Below are 22,710 nucleotides of genomic sequence, written 5' to 3'. Positions count from 1 at the left end.
GCTTTCACGTGGTATACATTCCGTTGTCTGTCACAGCAAATCTCAATGAATGCCTGCCCCTGCTCAGGTATTACAACCAGGAACTCAAGAGTTGGCGACTCAGTAAGTGAACTACCTCATTCCATTTCAGATGCGCTTCTGCGGCAATCTGGAATGCTCTTCATTCCGATATTAGGAAGCCACTGGATCTAAGCACTTTTAAATCACCCAGATTCACTGCTTTACGTGTTTATTTTGTTGTCCTTCCCCCGCACGTCCGATTAGCACGGTTGGCTACGTACGGTGCGAAAGAAGTTCAACACACAGGCACAGATACAGTGCGAGTCCTCACTTGGAAGGTGTGAGATGAGGTTGGCGATGAGTGCACTGAAGTGCATCCTCGCGTCGCGCACGGAATCCAAGTCCTTGTCATTCTCCACCTCCAGTAGCTGCCGGGTCTGATCCACGTACTCCAGCAGCGAGCTGCTCAGAGTGTGCGTGCTTGCCTCGAGACCACCACTACCCCTGTCCGGCGCACCAACCAATCAACATCATCATCATCATCGTGGCAAGGTGTTATCTGCCTCGCCTGGTAGACAGGAGGGCGTGGGTTCGATCCCGACCCTGACACATGTATATTTGGAGTTTGAACGTTTGTCTCCCTGTGGTTGCGTGGATTTTTCTTTTGAGTCCTCCGGTTTTTCCATCCACGTTTAGAAACATGCATTTAGATTATTTAGCTGCTATCAATTTCCACATGATAAGCCACTTCGTTGATCTATCATTTGTGGCCAGGTCATTTTTGAAACAGAGTGATATAGTTCAGTGGGCTTTACCAGTAAAATAAAAAAAAATGTTTCGTTTTAGTAGGTTTAGTTTCATTGTCATCGTCAAGATGCCTAGATTGGTCCCTGTCTGAGCATTTGAAAAGTTACCGATAATTGGCTCGGCATTTACCTGTGGCTGATAACCCCAGTGTCGGCAAGAAGCTCAAAGATTCGCACCAGCTGCACCCGCAGGATGTCTCGTTTCTTTTTCTTACGCACATTCTGTAAGGGAAAGGGCGACAATGAACGTAATGATATTCAATTCTGGATGGAAGGATTTGCAGAATCAGAAATTGTATTCATCATGGAGAAATTCGACGAGCTATGAAGCTCTTTTTCACAGATGTCCAGTTGAAGGTCAGAAAGTTACAACAACAACAAATCCACAGCTCATCATGCAAAAGATAGCGCTTTGCAGAAAGTCAAATTTCTGAAGGATAGACTTGACGCTTCAGAAAAAAGTGAAATTTACACAGCTGACCCAGTGCATTTCACTCGTCTGAGATGAGCATCATCCCACATTCACTGGTGCCTGAAGACGGTATTAATTCGCTTTGTTTAGAAGTGCAGTATGGCCTTATGCACTTTCATTAACCAAACAGTATTTCAAATCACCAAATATATAAGATCATCAAAACTGTTTTGCATAAATATATGTTTTGTATAGTAAATGGGTGTATTACATTTGCTATATGATGTGGGTTTGTTGTATTTTAGCATTACATTTTGTGATCGATATCTGAACTGAAGAATAAATATGAAAATTATACAGTTCAGTTTTAACAAAAAATGAAAATAAATAATTTACTAGATTTATGCACAACTGTATTTTGAAAAGGTTTTCAGGAGTCTTTGAAGGAACGTCACATTTTTCAACAAGAATGGACTGAACTTCTGAATAAAGGCAGTGATTGACAGCCTGATGGAGAATGGGATGTTAGAAGCTCCGAGTCTTGGTGTGAATTTCATAATGAATGGCATCAGTCCCAATCATGGCTCTACAGAGGTATTGTAGCCTGGATTTGAAAGCAAAGGAATTTATTAAATGCTCTTTAAGAAGCAGCTCTGTACATCACTGAAGCCGGGCCCTATTCTGCACACTGTAGATTGCAGATGCTCAATTAAAATTACGACACATTAATATTACAATTAAATGACTGTACTTATTTTTCCCATACGTTCAAATGAGCATCATGTAGTGGCACTATCCGCTGGTCATCCTGAGCCAGTGGTGGAAATTCCACATGAATATGGCAGGGACCATTATATCCATCGGACAATGTTGTTAACTTCTCACTGTGGTGCTTGTTTACCGACCCAGGAGAGATAATGGTCTAAGTTAACTTGTGGTGAGGTCTAAACTCACGATGAGAGAAAGAGGAGCCTTTTTGTTACATTATAAGGTTGCACTCGTAACACGTAAGGTGCTTGCCGCAAATGAACCACAATACATTGCTGATCTCGTTTAGGAGCATAAGTAGCCATCACGCAAACTCCGGTCATCCTCGCAGCGGCTTTTGGGGAACCATCACACAAAGACGGCCACTGCATCGCGCGCTTTCAGATGCACTTCTGCGGCTTGAAAGATATTTCTGCTGATATTAGGAAGCCACTGGAGCTATGCACCTTTAAATCTATGTTGAAAACTCATTGATTTAGAACTGCTTTGTGTTTAGTTTATTGTCCTTGACACATGCTTTAGATTAGCATGGTTGGCTATGTATGGTGCGAAAGAAGTTCAACATACAACATGATTTGTAAGCAGACGTTTTGAGTCAAAGGGGAGTCACGTTACCTCTTGCTTCTTATCCAGGACCTCTTTTATTATCGGGTTCAGCTCCTCCATCAGTTCACTGCAAGACAGAGCAACCATTAGGTTCCAACATGGCATGCAAGGGGGTCGCGTGGCCAACACCAAGCCACTTCACCTTTGTCTGCCAAGTGCCACTGTGTATACACTGTACTGGGTTCTCATTTAAAGCTTGGTAAACTCATGGTAATGCCCAGGACAGACACATAATACCACATGCCATGGATTTAATCTTTGAATGGGAATTGAACCCAGCTCACATCGATCATAATGAGAGCACAAACCACTGTGCCACTGTCCCCCATATGTAAAGAAGACACATTCCTGTATAGACATGCAGACTGTTGGGCAAGTGCTTTTCACGACCACCTATTAATAAGGCCAGCATGGCACACGACGGGGTAGGTTGCCAGTACCATGTCCAGCTGCCTTTATCTCCCAAGTGGCGATGTTTACACACTGCATCAGGTACTCATTTTGAAGCCGAGTTGACCGAGGAGAGGCCCAGGACCGGTTCAGATAGTCACCACTGGTGTTGACCATGAGAGAGAATCCAACTCGGGTGGCTGGGTTTGTAGAGCAGTGCATTAAATACTCCACCCCTAAGATGCACGCATGCACGCATTCACACCGATCTAGGCAGTGCTTACCGGAAGGCGCCCGAGTTGGTGCACCCAAGACCCAGCACCAAGCACTCTGTGAGCTCCAGACTCTCACAGCGCATGAGCGGCACCACCAAGTGGAAGAGGGCAGCCGGGGATGAGCCCCCCACACTCTGCTCACACGCAGCAAAGGCAGGGGCAGGGCGCACATGGCACTTGTGTCAGATAGGCTACCAGCGACGAGCCTCATGGCTATTCATCCAAATCGGTTTTCATTTCTGAAAATCAGCTGCCAATGTTATATGACAGCTATTTGTGAGCAAAAGAGAAACATTATTAACATCACAAATGAGACAGTATAGATGAGCCCGGAAATAATAATTGTATGAGAACACAACTTCTAATCACAAGAATTCACACCACCAAGTGTATAAACAAGTTGTATAATTCAGCGAGGTGGCAGCGGGGTTGAGGTGTTTTCCTCACAGGGGGAAGGATATGAGTTCAAACCGTGGGCCAATAAAAACGTTGAGGAAAGTCAACAGTGGCCACTGTACAGAGAACCTGGCATCTGCCATGAGAATGAGGAATGTTTTCGACTATCTCTGGGCTACCGACGAATATACGCGCCACCCCGTCGCGCGTTTGAGCAGGGCAACAACTACATATCAGGTGGTCAAGCCAGACAACCCCATCAGGAGCAGCGGAGTGTATCGATGTCTCCTTCTTATTTGTGCATCGGGCATTGCGTCGTTATATGCAGATGAGTAGTGTGATTCGAGTGCTGGGATTTTAATTCCATTCGAATGCTGGGATTTTAATTCCAGTTAAAATCCTGGTTGGGGTCATCATATTGAGAAACTGGCTCCCACTACGGGAATATGACATTTTGACAGCTCGCTTGGGGCTGTCCATTGGTACGTAACAGACATAAACTAAAACGAAACTATTGTTATTTTACCAGGTGAGGACCACTGAGCTGCATAGCTCAACCAAGTGGCTTATCACGTGACAATCTATTGCAGCCAAATACTCTAAACGCACGTTAATTCTAAATATGGAGAGAAAAACCAAGAGGAAAGGACCCTGAGAAAAATCTACACGACCACGAAAAAAACACGCAAACTCCAATTATGCAGCAGGTGTCAGGGGTCGGGATCGAACCGACGACCTCTTGCATACCAGGCGAGGCGGTTAACCATTCGCCACACACACCTTGCCGTCAAAACTGTAGGAGCTCTCCGGAGTGGAGGCCAGAGTCTCGGGGGAGCTGCCGCGGAGCTGGTGGCCGCCTCCGGCCGAGACGCCCGCGGGACTCAGGCTGCAGCACAGGACCAGGTAATTCCGCCAAAGCCCCACGGGGGAGTCAGTGGTCGGGACGGCGCTGATCCGCTTGGCGTTCGCGGGGTTCCTGTGCCGGAACACGCGGTCAGCGGAGAAAGACGAGAACAGGAGAGTAACATTCATGATAATGTCGCGCTGTGGTGGCGACAGTGTCTGAATGTCATGTGAGATGATGCTGCCTGATGAATATTGGGGTGAAATGACTTGTTCACTGTTGGAAGGGCCTCCACTAAAGTGCTCTCTACAGAGCCGAGGATATTTTAGGTCTTCCGAGCCAATAAGATCGAGAATTGATTTTTAGGTTAGGCCACCATGATCTGGCCAAATTTGTGTTATTAAGACATCGACAAACAAATTAAATCGTCACGTTTACAAGTGTTTAACAGGCCAAACATTGTTTAAGCTTACCGGTAGACTAAATAGAAATTCTTGTAAGCGAATTTCGCAAGCAGATAATGTCACCTTTCGCTTGAAACTACGTCAAGCATCATCTAGACAAGGTCTTGGGAGTCAAGATTTTAGTCCGACTTCCATGATGTACTCGGCCTAAGCCAATAGCCTATCACCATGGACGCCATCGTTTTCACCGCGATGCGACGACGGGCCTCACCCCGGGTCGACGAGGGGCGTGAGCGCCGTGAGGCGCACCATGCCATACGACCAGGCCCACGCCTGCGCCAGCGGGCAGCTCCGCTGGAATTGCTCGTGCCCGAGGAGGGAGGCAAGCGCCAGCAGCCAGGGGTTGCGCGCCTGAGCGAAGAGCCAAACGTGCGAGGCGCTGCGCGTGTCGAGCATGCTGCACTCGGGCACGCCTGTGCCCTCGCTCAGCCACTGCAGGTCCACAGCCGGTGGCAGCTGCAGCAGCGTGGCCTGGCCCAGGGAACACGAAACGTGCGCGGGGGGGAGGGCAGCAGCATTGGTCTTAATTATAGCACGAGATTTTATTCAACTGTTTTTATTATATTTCAATAGGAATCCGGTACAGACCACAAACGGTGATGCAGGGAGGGGGCACAGAAACTCTGTGGACATACTGTAGGTCCCGAACTGTGCTCCTGGTTTTAGAGGAGGGAGGAGATTGGGCTCGCTGGTCCACCGAGTGGGGACTGCGAGCCGTTTCTCTGTACTTTTATGTGGGGAGGGGAAAGTGAGGGAGGAAGAACTTAAGTAAGGGAGTAGAGGCAGTGGGGGGAATAAAGCGAGCTTTGATCTTAACAAGTTACGCCGATAACATAACAAACGACCCAGGGCGCAGAGATACACGTGGACATTTGGGAGGGAAAGAAAGGGACTGAGCGAAGGGAAGGAGAGAAAGGAAGCGATTGCAGGAGATCCGGAGGCAGAATCAGAATCTTTATTTAAACTGGAAGAATCCGATGAGCTATAACGCTCTTTTTTTCCACAGATGTACAGAAAGTTACAATAATAACAAAACAAACAATACCAAAACAAGATAGAAGTGCAAAATATAGGAAAGGTAAGCAAATCGCAAAAAAACTATAACAAATGATAGCTCAACGAAGTGGCTTATCCCATGGAAATTTATAACAGCCAAATACTCTAAATAATCTAAACAGTTTGAAGAGGAAGGTTTTTTCAAGAGACTTGAAAGTAGAGAGAGAAGGGGGGGGGGGGCACGGGTGAAGTTTCCTGGCTACGGAGTTCCAGAGGGGAGGGCAGGAGTGGCTACGAAAGTGGCCGCCAGTGGTAGAGCAGTAGATCATGGAAGCAAGGAAGAGGACAGAGTCCATGGAGCAGAGGGACTGTGTGTATGTATGTTCAACTTCTTTCGGACCCTACGATGCCAAATCTTGCTTATGGGAGGTGTGGGGGAAGTACAACAAACTAAACACAACAATGCAGTAAAAAAGAAATTCGTTTTCAATCTAGATTTGAAAGTGCGTAGCTCCAGTGGCTTTCTAATATCGAAAGGAAGAGCGTTCCAGACGGCCGCAAAATCAAATCTAAAAGCATGCGATGCAGTGACTGTCTTTGTGCGAAGAATGGATTCTTTCGGAGTGGATACTAATTTGTTGATACATAACACATTACATATGTCCATGATGCAATACACATAACGGACGTACACATCACACGTTTTACATACGTATATCAAACACAATGCAGCATCTTCAATAATATCGTCTAGTCTAGTGTCTCTGTATTCCGCCAATCTCGTTGCATTGTTGACAAAAAAACCTGTCATTAATAGTGACTACGGCCTCAATTTCAGTATTTAATTTTCAAGGTCAGAAAACGCACTAATTTAGGCTAAAAAAGGCCTTTCCATTTCGCAAATCGAAATGCCCATGAATGTTTCTCATAGGTATCACGGGTGGTGTGGGTGGACATTAACCGACCTGCTCAGCATTGGTCAAGTGGATGAAGCTCTCCAGGACAGAGGGACTCAGTTTTTCCAGGATGTCGATCACCAGCTCCTCATCCACCTAAAGAGCAGATGACAGTACCTCCGATTAGCACGGTTGGCTACGTACGGTGAACGTACAAACATACAGCACGGATGGATGCTATTTATTACTGAAGCCCCCCCAGAGTCCTGTGTACATGAGAAAAAAAACCTTCACGATTAGATATTTCTTTATTATAATTACACTCGTTCATTGCACTTGTTCATGAAGGCTGGCACAGTACACCGAAGGGGTGGGTGGCCGGCTCCCCAGTGGCGATGTTTATACTACAGCAGGTACTCATTTGAGATTGAGTAGGCCTAGGAGAGGCCCAGGACCGGTTCAGATAATCGTCACCGATGTTGGCCTAAAGCGGGAATCGCCGGGTTCGGAGTGCAGCGCGCTAACCGCTGCGCTCCCACTCCCCAACCCGCACACCTACAGACATGCACGCATGCACGCATATTCCCACACACATTCCCAAACACGCACACATCATTTGTGCACAAAATACATTAATGAACATTTGTGCACAGCAACACTTGCAGCAAATTGCTCAGCAACGTTCAAAAGTAACAGTCGCACAAACTTACACAGCACCTCGTGCAACAACGCTCAAAGTAACGCTCACAGCCACGCAGGCAGCAGGCACGCACGCAGCAGCTCGAGGGCAGCAACGCATGTGCGCACCTTGCAGTGGCCCAGGGTGGTCGCGAGGGCGCGTGTCTCGCGCAGCAGCAGCACGGCGAGGCGCCGCGTGCCCACGGTTGTGTTGCACAGCATGACGAGGGCCAGGCCCTCCACGGCGTGCAGCACGGGCGAATGGTGCAGCGACCGCTCGCTAGCTGCCGCCGCCACTGCAGCAGCACACTCCGCCTGTCAGCGGCACGACAGGCACCCCACCGTTGCGCATTCGTGACAAAAAAATCGAAATTACCCGCTCGCCAACAGTGACATGAACACACAACTATCCATATGCGAGATGAGAATTCTGCCACGGAATATTCCGTATTCTTCAGATGATTAGGCACACTTTTTCCCTTTGATTGTTTTCAGCAATGAGGGGGGGGTGGTGCATCTTATACTCGAGTAGGTGTATAACCTTACCGACCTAGACAAAAGTTTAGGTGCATCTCACTTTCCTGAGCATTCTTATAATCCAGAGAAATAAAGTAACAAACAAATCATTTGCCTGGTTGGGCCATGTTCAAACCACAATACTACGGTCAAGATTCAGATCAGACCCACGACCTCCTGCATACCGGGCGAGGTAGTTAACACCTCTCCAACGCGGCACCCAAATCACTCGGCTGCCTGCCGCTCACCCTGCCCTGCCGCTCATCCTGCACCTTGGCGGCCATGGCCGTGGTCATGTTCGCGGCTGCGGTTGTCGCCGTCGTTGCCGTGGTCGCCTGCACAGCGAGGCGCCACTGCGTGAGCAGCTGCAGGAGCATGCGCAGGGCGTTGTCGAGCGCTGCCGCGTGGTGCTCGCCCACGTCGCGCGACACGAACGCCAGGAAGGTGATGAGTGCGTCCTCGCGCCACACCGGGAAGTCCAGCATGAGGCTCTGCAGCGACGCGCACGCCAGGTTGCGCAGCTCCTCGTCTGCATGCGTCGTTAGCCTGGGAAGGGAGGGAGGTGCGGGGGGTTGAAGGGGGGAGAGATTGCTGAGCACAATGTGCGGAGGAGGGGCCACCGACGATGTCTATAGCCACAGGCTGCTTCAGCACGAGGTCGCAGATGGCAGACCCCAATGTACACTGTGATGTCAAAGGGTAAATCCCTTTGAGGTTCCCACTACTCCCACCAGCACCACCCCAGACATCAAGAAGCTCACTACAAGTAGTGGGCTACCTTCAAGTCTATCCAAACTGGCAAAGGCACCTCTTCCACAAATGGAAAATAAACTTAACATGATCTAACCCAAAAAAAAAACCTATATTATGGATGATATTGGTCGCGCAAGCCTACGTGTTAAACTGAAAAATAAATGAATTGCCCAAATGTGACCGCATCACGACAAAGAGAAGAAAGCATCGTGAAATGTTCACTATGAGTCTATGGGTCTCTGTGCGAGTCTATGGGTCTCTATGCGAGTCTATGGGTCTCTATGCGAGTCTATGGGTCTCTGTGCGAGTCTATGGGTCTCTGTGCGAGTCTATGGGTCTCTGTGCGAGTCTATGGGTCTATGTGCGAGTCTATGGGTCTCTGTGCGAGTCTATGGGTCTCTGTGCGAGTCTATGGGTCTCTGTGCGAGTCTATGGGTCTCTGTGCGAGTCTATGGGTCTCTGTGCGAGTCTATGGGTCTCTGTGCGAGTCTATGGGTCTCTGTGCGAGTCTATGGGTCTCTGTGCCAGTCTATGGGTCTCTGTGCGAGTCTATGGGTCTCTGTGCGAGTCTATGGGTCTCTGTGCGAGTCTATGGGTCTCTGTGCGAGTCTATGGGTCTCTGTGCGAGTCTATGGGTCTCTGTGCCAGTCTATGGGTCTCTGTGCGAGTATATGGGTCTCTGTGCGAATCTATGGGTCTCTGTGCGAGTCTATGGGTCTCTGTGCGAGTTTATGGGTCTATGTGCCAGTTTATGCGTCTGTGTGCGAGTCTATGGGTCTCTATGCGAGTCTATGGGTCTCTGTGCGAATCTATGGGTCTCTGTGCGAGTCTATGGGTCTATGTGCCAGTTTATGCATCTGTGTGCGAGTCTATGGGTCTCTATGCGAGTCTATGGGTCTCTGTGCGAATCTATGGGTCTCTGTGCGAGTTTATGGGTCTATGTGCCAGTTTATGCGTCTGTGTGCGAGTCTATGGGTCTCTATGCGAGTCTATGGGTCTCTGTGCGAGTCTATGGGTCTCTGTGCGAGTCTATGGGTCTCTGTGCGAGTCTATGGGTCTCTGTGCCAGTCTATGGGTCTCTGTGCGAGTATATGGGTCTCTGTGCGAATCTATGGGTCTCTGTGCGAGTCTATGGGTCTCTGTGCGAGTTTATGGGTCTATGTGCCAGTTTATGCGTCTGTGTGCGAGTCTATGGGTCTCTATGCGAGTCTATGGGTCTCTGTGCGAATCTATGGGTCTCTGTGCGAGTCTATGGGTCTCTGTGCGAATCTATGGGTCTCTGTGCGAGTCTATGGGTCTCTGTGCGAGTATATGGGTCTCTGTGCGAGTATATGGGTCTCTGTGCGAATCTATGGGTCTCTGTGCGAGTCTATGGGTCTCTGTGCGAGTTTATGGGTCTATGTGCCAGTTTATGCGTCTGTGTGCGAGTATATGGGTCTCTGTGCGAGTATATGGGTCTCTGTGCGAATCTATGGGTCTCTGTGCGAGTCTATGGGTCTCTGTGCGAGTTTATGGGTCTATGTGCCAGTTTATGCGTCTGTGTGCGAGTCTATGGGTCTCTGTGCCAGTCTATGGGTCTCTGTGCGAGTCTATGGGTCTCTGTGCGAGTCTATGGGTCTCTGTGCGAGTCTATGGGTCTCTGTGCGAGTCTATGGGTCTCTGTGCGAGTCTATGAGTCTCTGTGCGAGTCTATGGGTCTCTGTGCGAGTCTATGGGTCTCTGTGCGAGTCTATGGGTCTCTGTGCGAATCTATGGGTCTCTGTGCGAGTCTATGGGTCTCTGTGCGAGTATATGGGTCTCTGTGCGAGTATATGGGTCTCTGTGCGAGTCTATGGGTCTCTGTGCGAGTCTATGGGTCTATGTGCCAGTTTATGCGTCTGTGTGCGAGTCTATGGGTATGTGTGCGAGTCTATGGGTCTCTGTGCGAGTCTATGGGTCTCTGTGCGAGTCTATGGGTCTCTGTGCGAGTCTATGGGTCTCTGTGCGAGTATATGGGTCTCTGTGCGAGTCTATGGGTCTCTGTGCGAGTCTATGGGTCTCTGTGCGAGTCTATGAGTCTCTGTGCGAGTCTATGGGTCTCTGTGCGAGTCTATGGGTCTCTGTGCGAGTCTATGGGTCTCTGTGCGAATCTATGGGTCTCTGTGCGAGTCTATGGGTCTCTGTGCGAGTATATGGGTCTCTGTGCGAGTATATGGGTCTCTGTGCGAGTCTATGGGTCTCTGTGCGAGTCTATGGGTCTCTGTGCGAGTCTATGGGTCTCTGTGCGAGTCTATGGGTCTCTGTGCGAGTCTATGGGTCTCTGTGCGAGTATATGGGTCTCTGTGCGAGTATATGGGTCTCTGTGCGAGTATATGGGTCTCTGTGCGAGTCTATGGGTCTCTGTGCGAGTCTATGGGTCTCTGTGCGAGTCTATGGGTCTCTGTGCCAGTCTATGGGTCTCTGTGCCAGTCTATGGGTCTCTGTGCGAGTCTATGAGTCTCTGTGCGAGTCTATGGGTCTCTGTGCGAGTCTATGGGTCTCTGTGCGAGTCTATGGGTCTCTGTGCGAATCTATGGGTCTCTGTGCGAGTCTATGGGTCTCTGTGCGAGTCTATGGGTCTCTGTGCCAGTCTATGGGTCTCTGTGCGAGTCTATGGGTCTCTGTGCGAGTCTATGGGTCTCTGTGCGAGTCTATGGGTCTCTGTGCGAGTCTATGGGTCTCTGTGCGAATCTATGGGTCTCTGTGCGAGTCTATGGGTCTCTGTGCGAGTCTATGGGTCTCTGTGCGAGTCTATGGGTCTCTGTGCGAGTCTATGGGTCTCTGTGCGAGTCTATGGGTCTCTGTGCGAGTATATGGGTCTCTGTGCGAGTCTATGGGTCTCTGTGCGAGTCTATGGGTCTCTGTGCGAGTCTATGAGTCTCTGTGTGAGTCTATGGGTCTCTGTGCGAGTCTATGGGTCTCTGTGCGAGTCTATGGGTCTCTGTGCGAATCTATGGGTCTCTGTGCGAGTCTATGGGTCTCTGTGCGAGTATATTGGTCTCTGTGCGAGTATATGGGTCTCTGTGCGAGTATATGGGTCTCTGTGCGAGTCTATGGGTCTCTGTGCGAGTCTATGGGTCTCTGTGCGAGTCTATGGGTCTCTGTGCGAGTCTATGGGTCTCTGTGCGAGTCTATGGGTCTCTGTGCGAGTCTATGGGTCTCTGTGCCAGTCTATGGGTCTCTGTGCGAGTCTATGGGTCTCTGTGCGAGTCTATGGGTCTCTGTGCGAGTCTATGGGTCTCTGTGCGAGTCTATGGGTCTCTGTGCGAGTCTATGGGTCTCTGTGCCAGTCTATGGGTCTCTGTGCGAGTATATGGGTCTCTGTGCGAATCTATGGGTCTCTGTGCGAGTCTATGGGTCTCTGTGCGAGTTTATGGGTCTATGTGCCAGTTTATGCGTCTGTGTGCGAGTCTATGGGTCTCTATGCGAGTCTATGGGTCTCTGTGCGAATCTATGGGTCTCTGTGCGAGTCTATGGGTCTATGTGCCAGTTTATGCGTCTGTGTGCGAGTCTATGGGTCTCTATGCGAGTCTATGGGTCTCTGTGCGAATCTATGGGTCTCTGTGCGAGTTTATGGGTCTATGTGCCAGTTTATGCGTCTGTGTGCGAGTCTATGGGTCTCTATGCGAGTCTATGGGTCTCTGTGCGAGTCTATGGGTCTCTGTGCGAGTCTATGGGTCTCTGTGCGAATCTATGGGTCTCTGTGCGAGTCTATGGGTCTCTGTGCGAGTATATGGGTCTCTGTGCGAGTATATGGGTCTCTGTGCGAATCTATGGGTCTCTGTGCGAGTCTATGGGTCTCTGTGCGAGTTTATGGGTCTATGTGCCAGTTTATGCGTCTGTGTGCGAGTATATGGGTCTCTGTGCGAGTATATGGGTCTCTGTGCGAATCTATGGGTCTCTGTGCGAGTCTATGGGTCTCTGTGCGAGTTTATGGGTCTATGTGCCAGTTTATGCGTCTGTGTGCGAGTCTATGGGTCTCTGTGCCAGTCTATGGGTCTCTGTGCGAGTCTATGGGTCTCTGTGCGAGTCTATGGGTCTCTGTGCGAGTCTATGGGTCTCTGTGCGAGTCTATGGGTCTCTGTGCGAGTCTATGAGTCTCTGTGCGAGTCTATGGGTCTCTGTGCGAGTCTATGGGTCTCTGTGCGAGTCTATGGGTCTCTGTGCGAATCTATGGGTCTCTGTGCGAGTCTATGGGTCTCTGTGCGAGTATATGGGTCTCTGTGCGAGTATATGGGTCTCTGTGCGAGTCTATGGGTCTCTGTGCGAGTCTATGGGTCTATGTGCCAGTTTATGCGTCTGTGTGCGAGTCTATGGGTATGTGTGCGAGTCTATGGGTCTCTGTGCGAGTCTATGGGTCTCTGTGCGAGTCTATGGGTCTCTGTGCGAGTCTATGGGTCTCTGTGCAAGTCTATGGGTCTCTGTGCGAGTATATGGGTCTCTGTGCGAGTCTATGGGTCTCTGTGCGAGTCTATGAGTCTCTGTGCGAGTCTATGGGTCTCTGTGCGAGTCTATGGGTCTCTGTGCGAGTCTATGGGTCTCTGTGCGAATCTATGGGTCTCTGTGCGAGTCTATGGGTCTCTGTGCGAGTATATGGGTCTCTGTGCGAGTATATGGGTCTCTGTGCGAGTATATGGGTCTCTGTGCGAGTCTATGGGTCTCTGTGCGAGTCTATGGGTCTCTGTGCGAGTCTATGGGTCTCTGTGCGAGTCTATGGGTCTCTGTGCGAGTCTATGGGTCTCTGTGCGAGTATATGGGTCTCTGTGCGAGTATATGGGTCTCTGTGCGAGTATATGGGTCTCTGTGCGAGTCTATGGGTCTCTGTGCGAGTCTATGGGTCTCTGTGCGAGTCTATGGGTCTCTGTGCCAGTCTATGGGTCTCTGTGCCAGTCTATGGGTCTCTGTGCGAGTCTATGAGTCTCTGTGCGAGTCTATGGGTCTCTGTGCGAGTCTATGGGTCTCTGTGCGAGTCTATGGGTCTCTGTGCGAATCTATGGGTCTCTGTGCGAGTCTATGGGTCTCTGTGCGAGTCTATGGGTCTCTGTGCCAGTCTATGGGTCTCTGTGCGAGTCTATGGGTCTCTGTGCGAGTCTATGGGTCTCTGTGCGAGTCTATGGGTCTCTGTGCGAGTCTATGGGTCTCTGTGCGAATCTATGGGTCTCTGTGCGAGTCTATGGGTCTCTGTGCGAGTCTATGGGTCTCTGTGCGAGTCTATGGGTCTCTGTGCGAGTCTATGGGTCTCTGTGCGAGTCTATGGGTCTCTGTGCGAGTATATGGGTCTCTGTGCGAGTCTATGGGTCTCTGTGCGAGTCTATGGGTCTCTGTGCGAGTCTATGAGTCTCTGTGTGAGTCTATGGGTCTCTGTGCGAGTCTATGGGTCTCTGTGCGAGTCTATGGGTCTCTGTGCGAATCTATGGGTCTCTGTGCGAGTCTATGGGTCTCTGTGCGAGTATATTGGTCTCTGTGCGAGTATATGGGTCTCTGTGCGAGTATATGGGTCTCTGTGCGAGTCTATGGGTCTCTGTGCGAGTCTATGGGTCTCTGTGCGAGTCTATGGGTCTCTGTGCGAGTCTATGGGTCTCTGTGCGAGTCTATGGGTCTCTGTGCGAGTATATGGGTCTCTGTGCGAGTATATGGGTCTCTGTGCGAGTATATGGGTCTCTGTGCGAGTCTATGGGTCTCTGTGCGAGTCTATGGGTCTCTGTGCGAGTCTATGGGTCTCTGTGCCAGTCTATGGGTCTCTGTGCCAGTCTATGGGTCTCTGTGCGAGTCTATGAGTCTCTGTGCGAGTCTATGGGTCTCTGTGCGAGTCTATGGGTCTCTGTGCGAGTCTATGGGTCTCTGTGCGAATCTATGGGTCTCTGTGCGAGTCTATGGGTCTCTGTGCGAGTCTATGGGTCTCTGTGCCAGTCTATGGGTCTCCATGCCAGTCTATGGGTCTCTGTGCCAGTCTATGGGTCTCTGTGCGAGTCTATGGGTCTCTGTGCGAGTCTATGGGTCTCTGTGCCAGTCTATGGGTCTCTGTGCCAGTCTATGGGTCTCTGTGCCAGTCTATGGGTCTCTGTGCGAGTATATGGGTCTCTGTGCGAGTATATGGGTCTCTGTGCGAGTATATGGGTCTCTGTGCGAGTCTATGGGTCTCTGTGCGAGTCTATGGGTCTCTGTGCGAGTTTATGGGTCTATGTGCCAGTTTATGCGTCTGTGTGCGAGTCTATGGGTGTGTAAACTCATGTCTACTGCGAGCATTGTAAGGGCCCAGGTGCGATTCACTTGTTGTGCCAGGAAGCCAGCACCCGGATTCATCGACTGAAAGTTGCTACTTAATTCATATCCATACGAAAAGAGAAGGGTAAATAAACGTAAAGCCCTGCAATTGCTTACTCACGTCACTCCTGGTGGAAGGGCCTCCACTAGCAGGAGGTCTAGTTGCTCCTCTAGACAACATATTGGTATGCTCTTCCACCCTAATATCATCAAAGAGTGCTCATCGTATAGTAAATCCAGTATTTTATGTTACATTATTTTAAAATCTCCAGTCAATCAGTCATAATTTTTCAAGGATAACGTTCACAACACAGCACACGTTGCAGGGAAGGCACATTGTTAACACCTTTACCCCACCCCAACGAATTGACGACCGCCTACCCGCGGTGCTTCTGGGTTTACACTGCTGGAAGGCCCGAGGTGGAGGGATTGGAAAAGAAAGAATAAAAAAAATCCACCGATTCAATTGCCACGATGGGATATCAGAAACTGGCTACCTCTAACGAGTTAACCCCCTAGAGGCGATGTTTTTACGCATCGCACCAAGTACTCATTTGAAGTTGAATCGACCTAGGAGAGGCCCAGGACCGGTTCAGATAATCATCACTGATGTTGGCCGTGAGCGGGAATCAAACTCAGGTCGCCAGGTTCGTAGCGCAGAGCACTAACCGCTACACTACCGCTCCCCCACAAGCCTAATTGCAGTGACATTCACTGCCAGAGGGTGGTGCAATTCTGGCTGCAAGAGATCCAAATGTGAAATGTGCGTGTCTGATTCAAGCCAGCAGGACACTAATAGCAACTGGAACATAATTTGGGAGAAGAAAGAAAAACGTATTTTGTAAGACTACCACTGACAACTTTCTCCAAAGTGGAACTCACCGAGGGATGAAGAGCTAAATTGACAGCAAGCTATGAGTCAAGTGCTCTAACTAGAGTGCCGCCTGGCTGGATATTACTTCACACTGGCCAATGAACAAATGCAAATAACCGCGAGAGTTAGAGGAAACATAGGGTTATGGCTTTAGCTTGAGGAGGTACCTCGCCAGCATCTCCAGCAGCTCCGAGTGACTCATCCCATCTGGCAGTAGCCGGGGTATGGCTGCCACACACGTACGGAAGAGGTCGATCTTAGGTTTCCTCTCTCCCCTGCATAAGCAGACAAAAACACAAAGGCAAATGTCCAACATTGTAGCAATAATAATAATAAAGTTCAACTTGTAACATGGCACCAAGTATTCGTTCACTCTCAATGAGAGAGAATGACTCGGGAGGAACCACAGACAAGTGGAAGGCAGCAGCCAGGCAATGAGCCATTGCCACATTCCCTCGAAGCTCTGCAGTCCTCTATATATTAAGGTGTTATCAGCCGATTAATGAGCGTTTACATGTGGGTGAAAACCGGAGCACCTGGAGAAAACCCACGCATGTGAGTGAGGATGCAACACTCGATTCCATACAGACAAATCAGGCAAACTCCACATTACTTATCCTGCAAGCTAGGGCATAGGACCTCAATGGCCCACAAGAAAGGAGTTTTTTCAACATTTCTGTTATACACCAATCCCCGCCTCCACAGTGTTGGATCACAGGCATGCGGCACCAACACCGCCCGGCATTATGCTTGTGGACCGTCCGGACAAGTGCTGTCAGCCAATATCTATTTGGGCCAGCACAGTGCATGAGGTGGTTGCGTGGCTAACACCATGCCCTGGGCACGTTTGTCTCCCCACTGCTGATGTTTAACATCACACCAGCTACTCCTTCAAGGGTGAGTTACCCATGCTGGGTGAGTTACCATGCTGCTGTGAAAGTGTTGTCATAATCCTCCTAAATAAATTTTAAGTAATAAAAACAATCACATATTTACAGTAAAACCAAACGAAATTTGAGATTTGGGTGGCATTACCTTACTTATAAAAACCTCAATTCGATGGTGATCAGCATTTATCTTTAAACAAAAAAAAGGTCCCACTCAACAATCCGAGTGACAAAGATGTTTCTCCTAGTAGGTTATGAAAGGCAGATATCCTAGCAGTGGAAGGACCATGGCTGGTGGTGATGATGATAACAGGTATCCCGTGAATCGAAGCACCTTCCAAATTAGACACGGAATCACGACAATCATGGCAACGTCAGTGCCGGTCAAAGAGACTGCTGATATGAGAGACCTCCATTGTATACCCACCGATCACGACTGAACATCTCCGAAAAAGAGCTTTACAGTTCATCGGATTCCTCCAGGAAAGATACATTTTCTAAAACAAATATATTCTGATTCTCTCACTCTCAGTGGCGGAGCATAAGGAAGTAGGAGGGGGGGGGGCTCACGTGATCTCGGTCTCCTTGGCGACGTTCTGCCCGCCGCCCAGGGTCATGCTTCGTCCCACCTCCTTGTCGAGCTGCCGCAGCATGAGATCAAGGATCTTGCGCACTTGCGGGTAGAACTGTGACATGCCTGGAAGGGTAGTGGCAGACGACAAGGAGTAACGTCGGCACGGCAAAGGGTGATGGGATGAGGGTACGAGTACGGGACTCGGGGAACTGTGAATTCAAATCCAGCACTGGCCTCACGAAAATGCCACAGCAATGACGTCAGATAAGTCGAGTAACTGAGTGGTATAAACAAGGTGATTGAACAAATGTATAAGGTCAACAATTAGTTTTGACGATGACAACAAAATAAGTAATTTCTGCTCAAATCGATCGTGGAGTGACACTCGTCTCTACCGGGTGTGAAATCTCACCTCGCGATCATCAGCTGAGAGCTCTAACCACAACGACACTTGGCCAAATAAGGACGGTGGTTATTAATCATCATTGCAATAAATAGGATTTAGCCCTGAATGCTAATTTGGATGTAATTACTGCATGATGGTATTGCGAGATGGAATTAGCTTGAATTAAATTATTATGAATACATGATATCAACGATGTTTCAGTGCGGATTGATGAAAAGTATCTCATGAATTACACTGAGATATAGAAAGAGGAACATGGCATTAAGAGAACACAGGCCGCTGGGTGAAAGACAGAACTCAAACTGTTAAGAAAAGTAAGTGTACTTGGGCAGGACACATAGTGAGAAGGGATGATTGCCGGTGGATCAAGACGTGTGATAACAGTGGCAACCAAAATAATGGAACGAGTCCGGGAGGACATTCAACGGAGAGATGGAATCATGAAATCGGCTCGTGCGCAAGTGCTGGGTGGATCGTCGCATCGCTCGAAGATGGCGACGACTTGGGGAGGCCATCAAGCAGAGGAAGGAACCGTGGCCGACGATGACTACGATGACGACGATGACAACGGCCATCCAAGTCAAGCGCCTTACTTACAACATTTCGACAGCAATGACGACAAGCACGGCAACGTCAGCGCCAGCCCAATGAAACCGCCGATAGGAGAGGACCACCATTGCCTACCCACCGATCACTTTGGCCTCCTCTTCCGTGAGCGTCTTGTTGAGGAAGGTTTTCTTGACGCGCAGAGTGCTGCCCGATGGCAGCACCACGCTGGTGGTCGGCATGGGCGGCTCGCACTCCTTCTTCTGGAGGCTGTCGGCAATGACCAGGAAGGCCCGCAGGCCAATGTTCATGCGCTCCGGGTTGATGGTGAGCGTCTTTGGCATCTTGATGGTGACGCTGAGGAGGTCGAATATAATCTCGCGCATCGCGTAATCCAGCCGTTCCTGTCGAGGGTATTGGATCAAAGGCAGAAGGGAACATTTACTTTGTTCAGAGGCTCACAATATGCTGGTAGTATTCAAGGCATTTAAAGTGTCCAGATGCTTAAGCAAACCCAATCATAATGAAAACGTCACACATTCGACAACAACAATTTCCCTTGGCACAATTTGCAATTATATTGTTATTAAGAGGAAACAAATATAAACGGGGGTACGTTTTGGGCAAATGGCCCTACTTCATCGCACATAGAAGCACCAAAGAAATGGAGTGAATAACAGTTGGGGACTGCCCTGTACACCACGAGGCCCTGATAAAAAAATATATATGTTATGAAGTAAGCAAGAGATTGACACACATCTTAATTGTAGGCCCTAAACTAGTGAGGCATATTTCATATTGCCATGGTGGAGGCCAGTCCATCCATAGGACTAAAACCACTCACTACCCACACAGTGGTATCTATTTTAACAAACCCAGAAGGATTATGGACTAATTTTACCACGGACCGAATTTGCAAACTTCAAACTGACTGTCGAGCACTCTTCCACCCACAAGAAATTCGACAATTTAAGGGCATTGTTATTAAACAATTTACATGAATCGATCATCCTCTAAGCGGATGCAAGGATGCATGTTGCGCGCCTTATCCGGCCTCATCCTCGTGTATCGAAAATCGATTTGGAGCCCAAATGACCTGTACGGTGTAGCAACGCCACTGGACTCGGCAGCTCACCTGCGCAATGAACTGGATGATCTTGACGAAGATGTTGAGAGGGGTGTCCCTGGGAACGACGCTCCGCGAGCCCTTGGGGAAGAGCGCCGACACGATGCTTTGCAGCCGGCTGTCGGGAAGGGAAACGAGAGCTCTTCCGTCATCTGTGACTCTCGCGTTCAGTGCACTCTCGCTGACCGTGGTCATAATGTTGGCCGAAGTTTCTGCCCTGCTCGAATGAGATTTGGATTGGTGCTCCATCTCAATTGTTAGCCCCTAAGTCAGAGGTGGTGATTCTACATTTAAACAAAAAAAAGACAGCCACCAGTATCTCATGAGAACAGCCGCTGTTGAATTTCCTGCACAGGGGCACTGACTTTTTTTCGGAACTGTGAGATGTGAGCTGAGCCAACTCCAAACGAGATTTTAACTTACGACTTTCAACCGTGAGGCCGAGTGCTCTACCCACAGTGTCATCTGGCGAGATAACTAAATAAATGCCCTTAAGTTCATGAAATATAGTATAAAACAAATCATAATCAAACCAGGGCGGTCATTTGTCCTTATTACTACCAATGCAATACAGCAGATGTTTCCGTAGATGGTGCTGTTCCAATGGTAGTCACGTGTGTCTGTGAACGCATGTTTTGCACACAGATCGAGGGCCTACCCAAGGTCGACTCCGCCTTCAAAGAGTACCTAGTACGGCAGGTAAACATCACCACTGGGGAGACAAAGGCGTCCGGGCGTGGTGCTGACCACACCACCCTCTCATGTGCCGTGTTGGCCTTCATAGACGCTCGCTAAGGGCACTTTTCCCAACAGCCTACGTAGGGCTACAAGTTTGGATGGATCTTTGTTTTGTTGTGCCCACCTCTGCGTGGTGGTGTTGCTCTCGCCCTTGATGCGCACCATGTACACCCAGAGCAGGCGGTACAGCGACTCCAGGGCCACTCGCGACATCTTCGGATCCCGGTTCTAATGCAGCGACAGCAAAGCAGCACCCATGCTCAGTTTACACCTCCGGTAACCATGCGCAGTCAGGGGCCACGTAACATCAGGGCAAAGTGCCGCCTGCATTTTATTTTAAATTCATTGCAATTTGGGCGTTATTTTGGTTCATGTCAGGCACATTTTGCTTTCGGGATTTCATAAATTTTGCTCAGCAAGATCAATTTTCGAAGTGTAGCCTGCATCTGCAATTGCAGCTAGCTAATAGCCCCCATGGATTGAGTGGTGGAGCAGTGGTTAGCGCATTGCGCTATGAACTTGGCGATCTGGGATCGATTCTGGGCCACAGCTAAAATCAATGGCCAGTGATATACGAACAGGGCCTGGAATGCTCCTCATTCATCAACCTGCACTGATCAACATGGTAAAGTATGGTCAAAAAATTCCCATAGACTAACACGGTGTAGAGAGGCATTTATCAAGCAGTAGATCGAAAAAAAGCTGTATATTATTGTATTAACAGTCTCACGATGGGCTGTGCATGATCCAATTGTCAATTTTCTCGAATGAAAAACAATACTTGAGAGACAAAAGTGAAGTTTGTTGGTTATAAATAAATATCTTTAAAACGTGTTTCGATCGAATTTTAATGCGCCATTTAAGTCCATTAAACAACACGCATGAAGACCAATGTGGTTTCTGTAGCATTTGCTTAACACAAGGACAACCATGGAGACCGTCTGAGCGTGGTTGAGTCGGATCGGCAGGGAGGTACTCGATGTTACTAGAGCATCGTGGTGGGACCCCCAAGTCACGCTCTTCAAAACCATTGAGCCATCTCGGCAGGTTGTGGGTAGTAAATACATAAAAAAACTGTTAAGTTTGTTTGTCTTCAACCATGCTCCAGAAGGTTTATTAGTCGTGGGACTTTATTTTATTTCAGTAATGAAAGCAGATTTTTTATTATTATTTATGACCAAGCTAAATCTACGCAATGGACTGTATTGTATTTGAATGCTGTACTTCCTTTTAGATTGTAAATGCATTGGATAAATGTTGTTAAATGGCACTAAAAAAGCTTGATTGTATTCCAGTACACGTACGATTAGGCTTTAACCCCAACCTCTAATGAGCTGCACCTGGTAGTGCACTGCACAGTCTATTGTGTGAGTCAATGTGCATATCCCAATGCTGTGTGTCCATTAAACAGAGGCACATCAATGTATTATATTTGTCTTCAAGAACACGACACTATTTATGAACCGCTTTGTGGTGAATACAAATAAAACGTCTAGTTAAAAACAATGGTAAATATAAGTAGATGGTGTAATCACGGCAGTTGGACCGTTATAAACACTACCGCTATGCAGTCATAATTTTGCGACCATGAAACAGGTAGCGTGAAATCATCTGGGGCAGTTACATGGTTGAGCGGTAGTGCCCTTGCCACCTCTTGCAGGGGTTTGGCCATCCTGCTGAATACTGCGGGTGGAATAACCATGACATAAGTGCGGTCTGATTCGTGATGAACACCAATGATGACGTGACGGTGGTGTGCACACCTCGTTCCACACAGGGACAGCTGCCACTGCGGGTTTCCCGAGGCTGAAAGCTACTCTCTCTGGACATCGTAATGATTTGGGATTAGATATCATGTAAGGCATGTTCTACATGCAAATGATAATTGTGATTTGAGAACACAATAAAAAGAAGAAAGTATTGTCAGAATCAGTGAAAAGTGAAATATACTGATATATAATGTATGCTTACTCCCAGAATGTATTCTCCATGGAGCAAAATATAGTACTGGTTATTGCAATGCCAATATTGTAGATGTTTAACATTTTCTAGCCAAAAAATAATGACGTCTTGTATAAATTAAAATCTGCCAAACTTTGTATTATAGCTGAAGAAACGCAAATGTAAACTTGCATTCACCATGTGTTTTTTTGTGCGTAAACAAAGTTTACACGGCAATATTCCTTATGTATCATTGCGAAATGGTTGATGGAAAATAACAACCAAAAAGCCATCCGTTTGCTCGTAAAAATAACACATTAATCCCTCAGCCCCAGGGCATTCTGGGCCATTGTTTTACAGCAGCATAAGCAGACGTCTAGACTTAAGGGAGCCTCAAGAACAAATGCTGCTGGACAGCCACCGTTATTGGCTAGAGCCATTCATCCAAATGCTCCGTGGGTCCCGATTCAGTGCAAAACGTCAAAAATGTAAAAATCCCATGCAATGTGTGCTGCCCGCGAGAACAACTATAATGA

The 22,710-nt window shown here is 48.5% G+C and overlaps 1 protein-coding gene across 7 annotated transcripts in view; it reads right to left on the bottom strand.

Moving 5' to 3' along the window:
- Positions 1-22,710, bottom strand: part of LOC133342866 (protein furry homolog-like) — a 138,631-nt gene that overhangs the window by 64,232 nt on the left and 51,689 nt on the right. For 6 of the 7 annotated variants that reach the window (XR_009755191.1, XM_061552215.1, XM_061552216.1 and 3 more), the window contains 14 exons: positions 20,358-20,461; positions 19,505-19,613; positions 18,512-18,773; positions 17,414-17,540; positions 16,124-16,231; positions 8,296-8,593; positions 7,661-7,846; positions 6,923-7,009; positions 5,173-5,432; positions 4,434-4,629; positions 3,267-3,391; positions 2,602-2,659; positions 937-1,028; positions 332-504 (listed from right to left, as the gene is read on the bottom strand). Coding sequence is in view for 6 of the 7 variants with exons in the window: in XM_061552215.1 (XP_061408199.1) it covers positions 332-504; positions 937-1,028; positions 2,602-2,659; positions 3,267-3,391; positions 4,434-4,629; positions 5,173-5,432; positions 6,923-7,009; positions 7,661-7,846; positions 8,296-8,593; positions 16,124-16,231; positions 17,414-17,540; positions 18,512-18,773; positions 19,505-19,613; positions 20,358-20,461 (2,185 nt within the window). In the remaining variant the exon portion in view is untranslated. The remainder of the gene's footprint in view (positions 1-331; positions 505-936; positions 1,029-2,601; positions 2,660-3,266; positions 3,392-4,433; positions 4,630-5,172; positions 5,433-6,922; positions 7,010-7,660; positions 7,847-8,295; positions 8,594-16,123; positions 16,232-17,413; positions 17,541-18,511; positions 18,774-19,504; positions 19,614-20,357; positions 20,462-22,710) is intronic. The other variant, XM_061552217.1, reaches the window with a different exon arrangement.

The sequence above is a fragment of the Lethenteron reissneri genome, chromosome 16 (assembly GCF_015708825.2).
Source record: "Lethenteron reissneri isolate LAM-NWPU_2019-01 chromosome 16, ASM1570882v1, whole genome shotgun sequence".
NCBI lineage: Eukaryota > Metazoa > Chordata > Hyperoartia > Petromyzontiformes > Petromyzontidae > Lethenteron > Lethenteron reissneri.
Note: the sequence above shows the minus strand (reverse complement) of the source record. Positions and strands in the feature narration are given on the sequence as shown.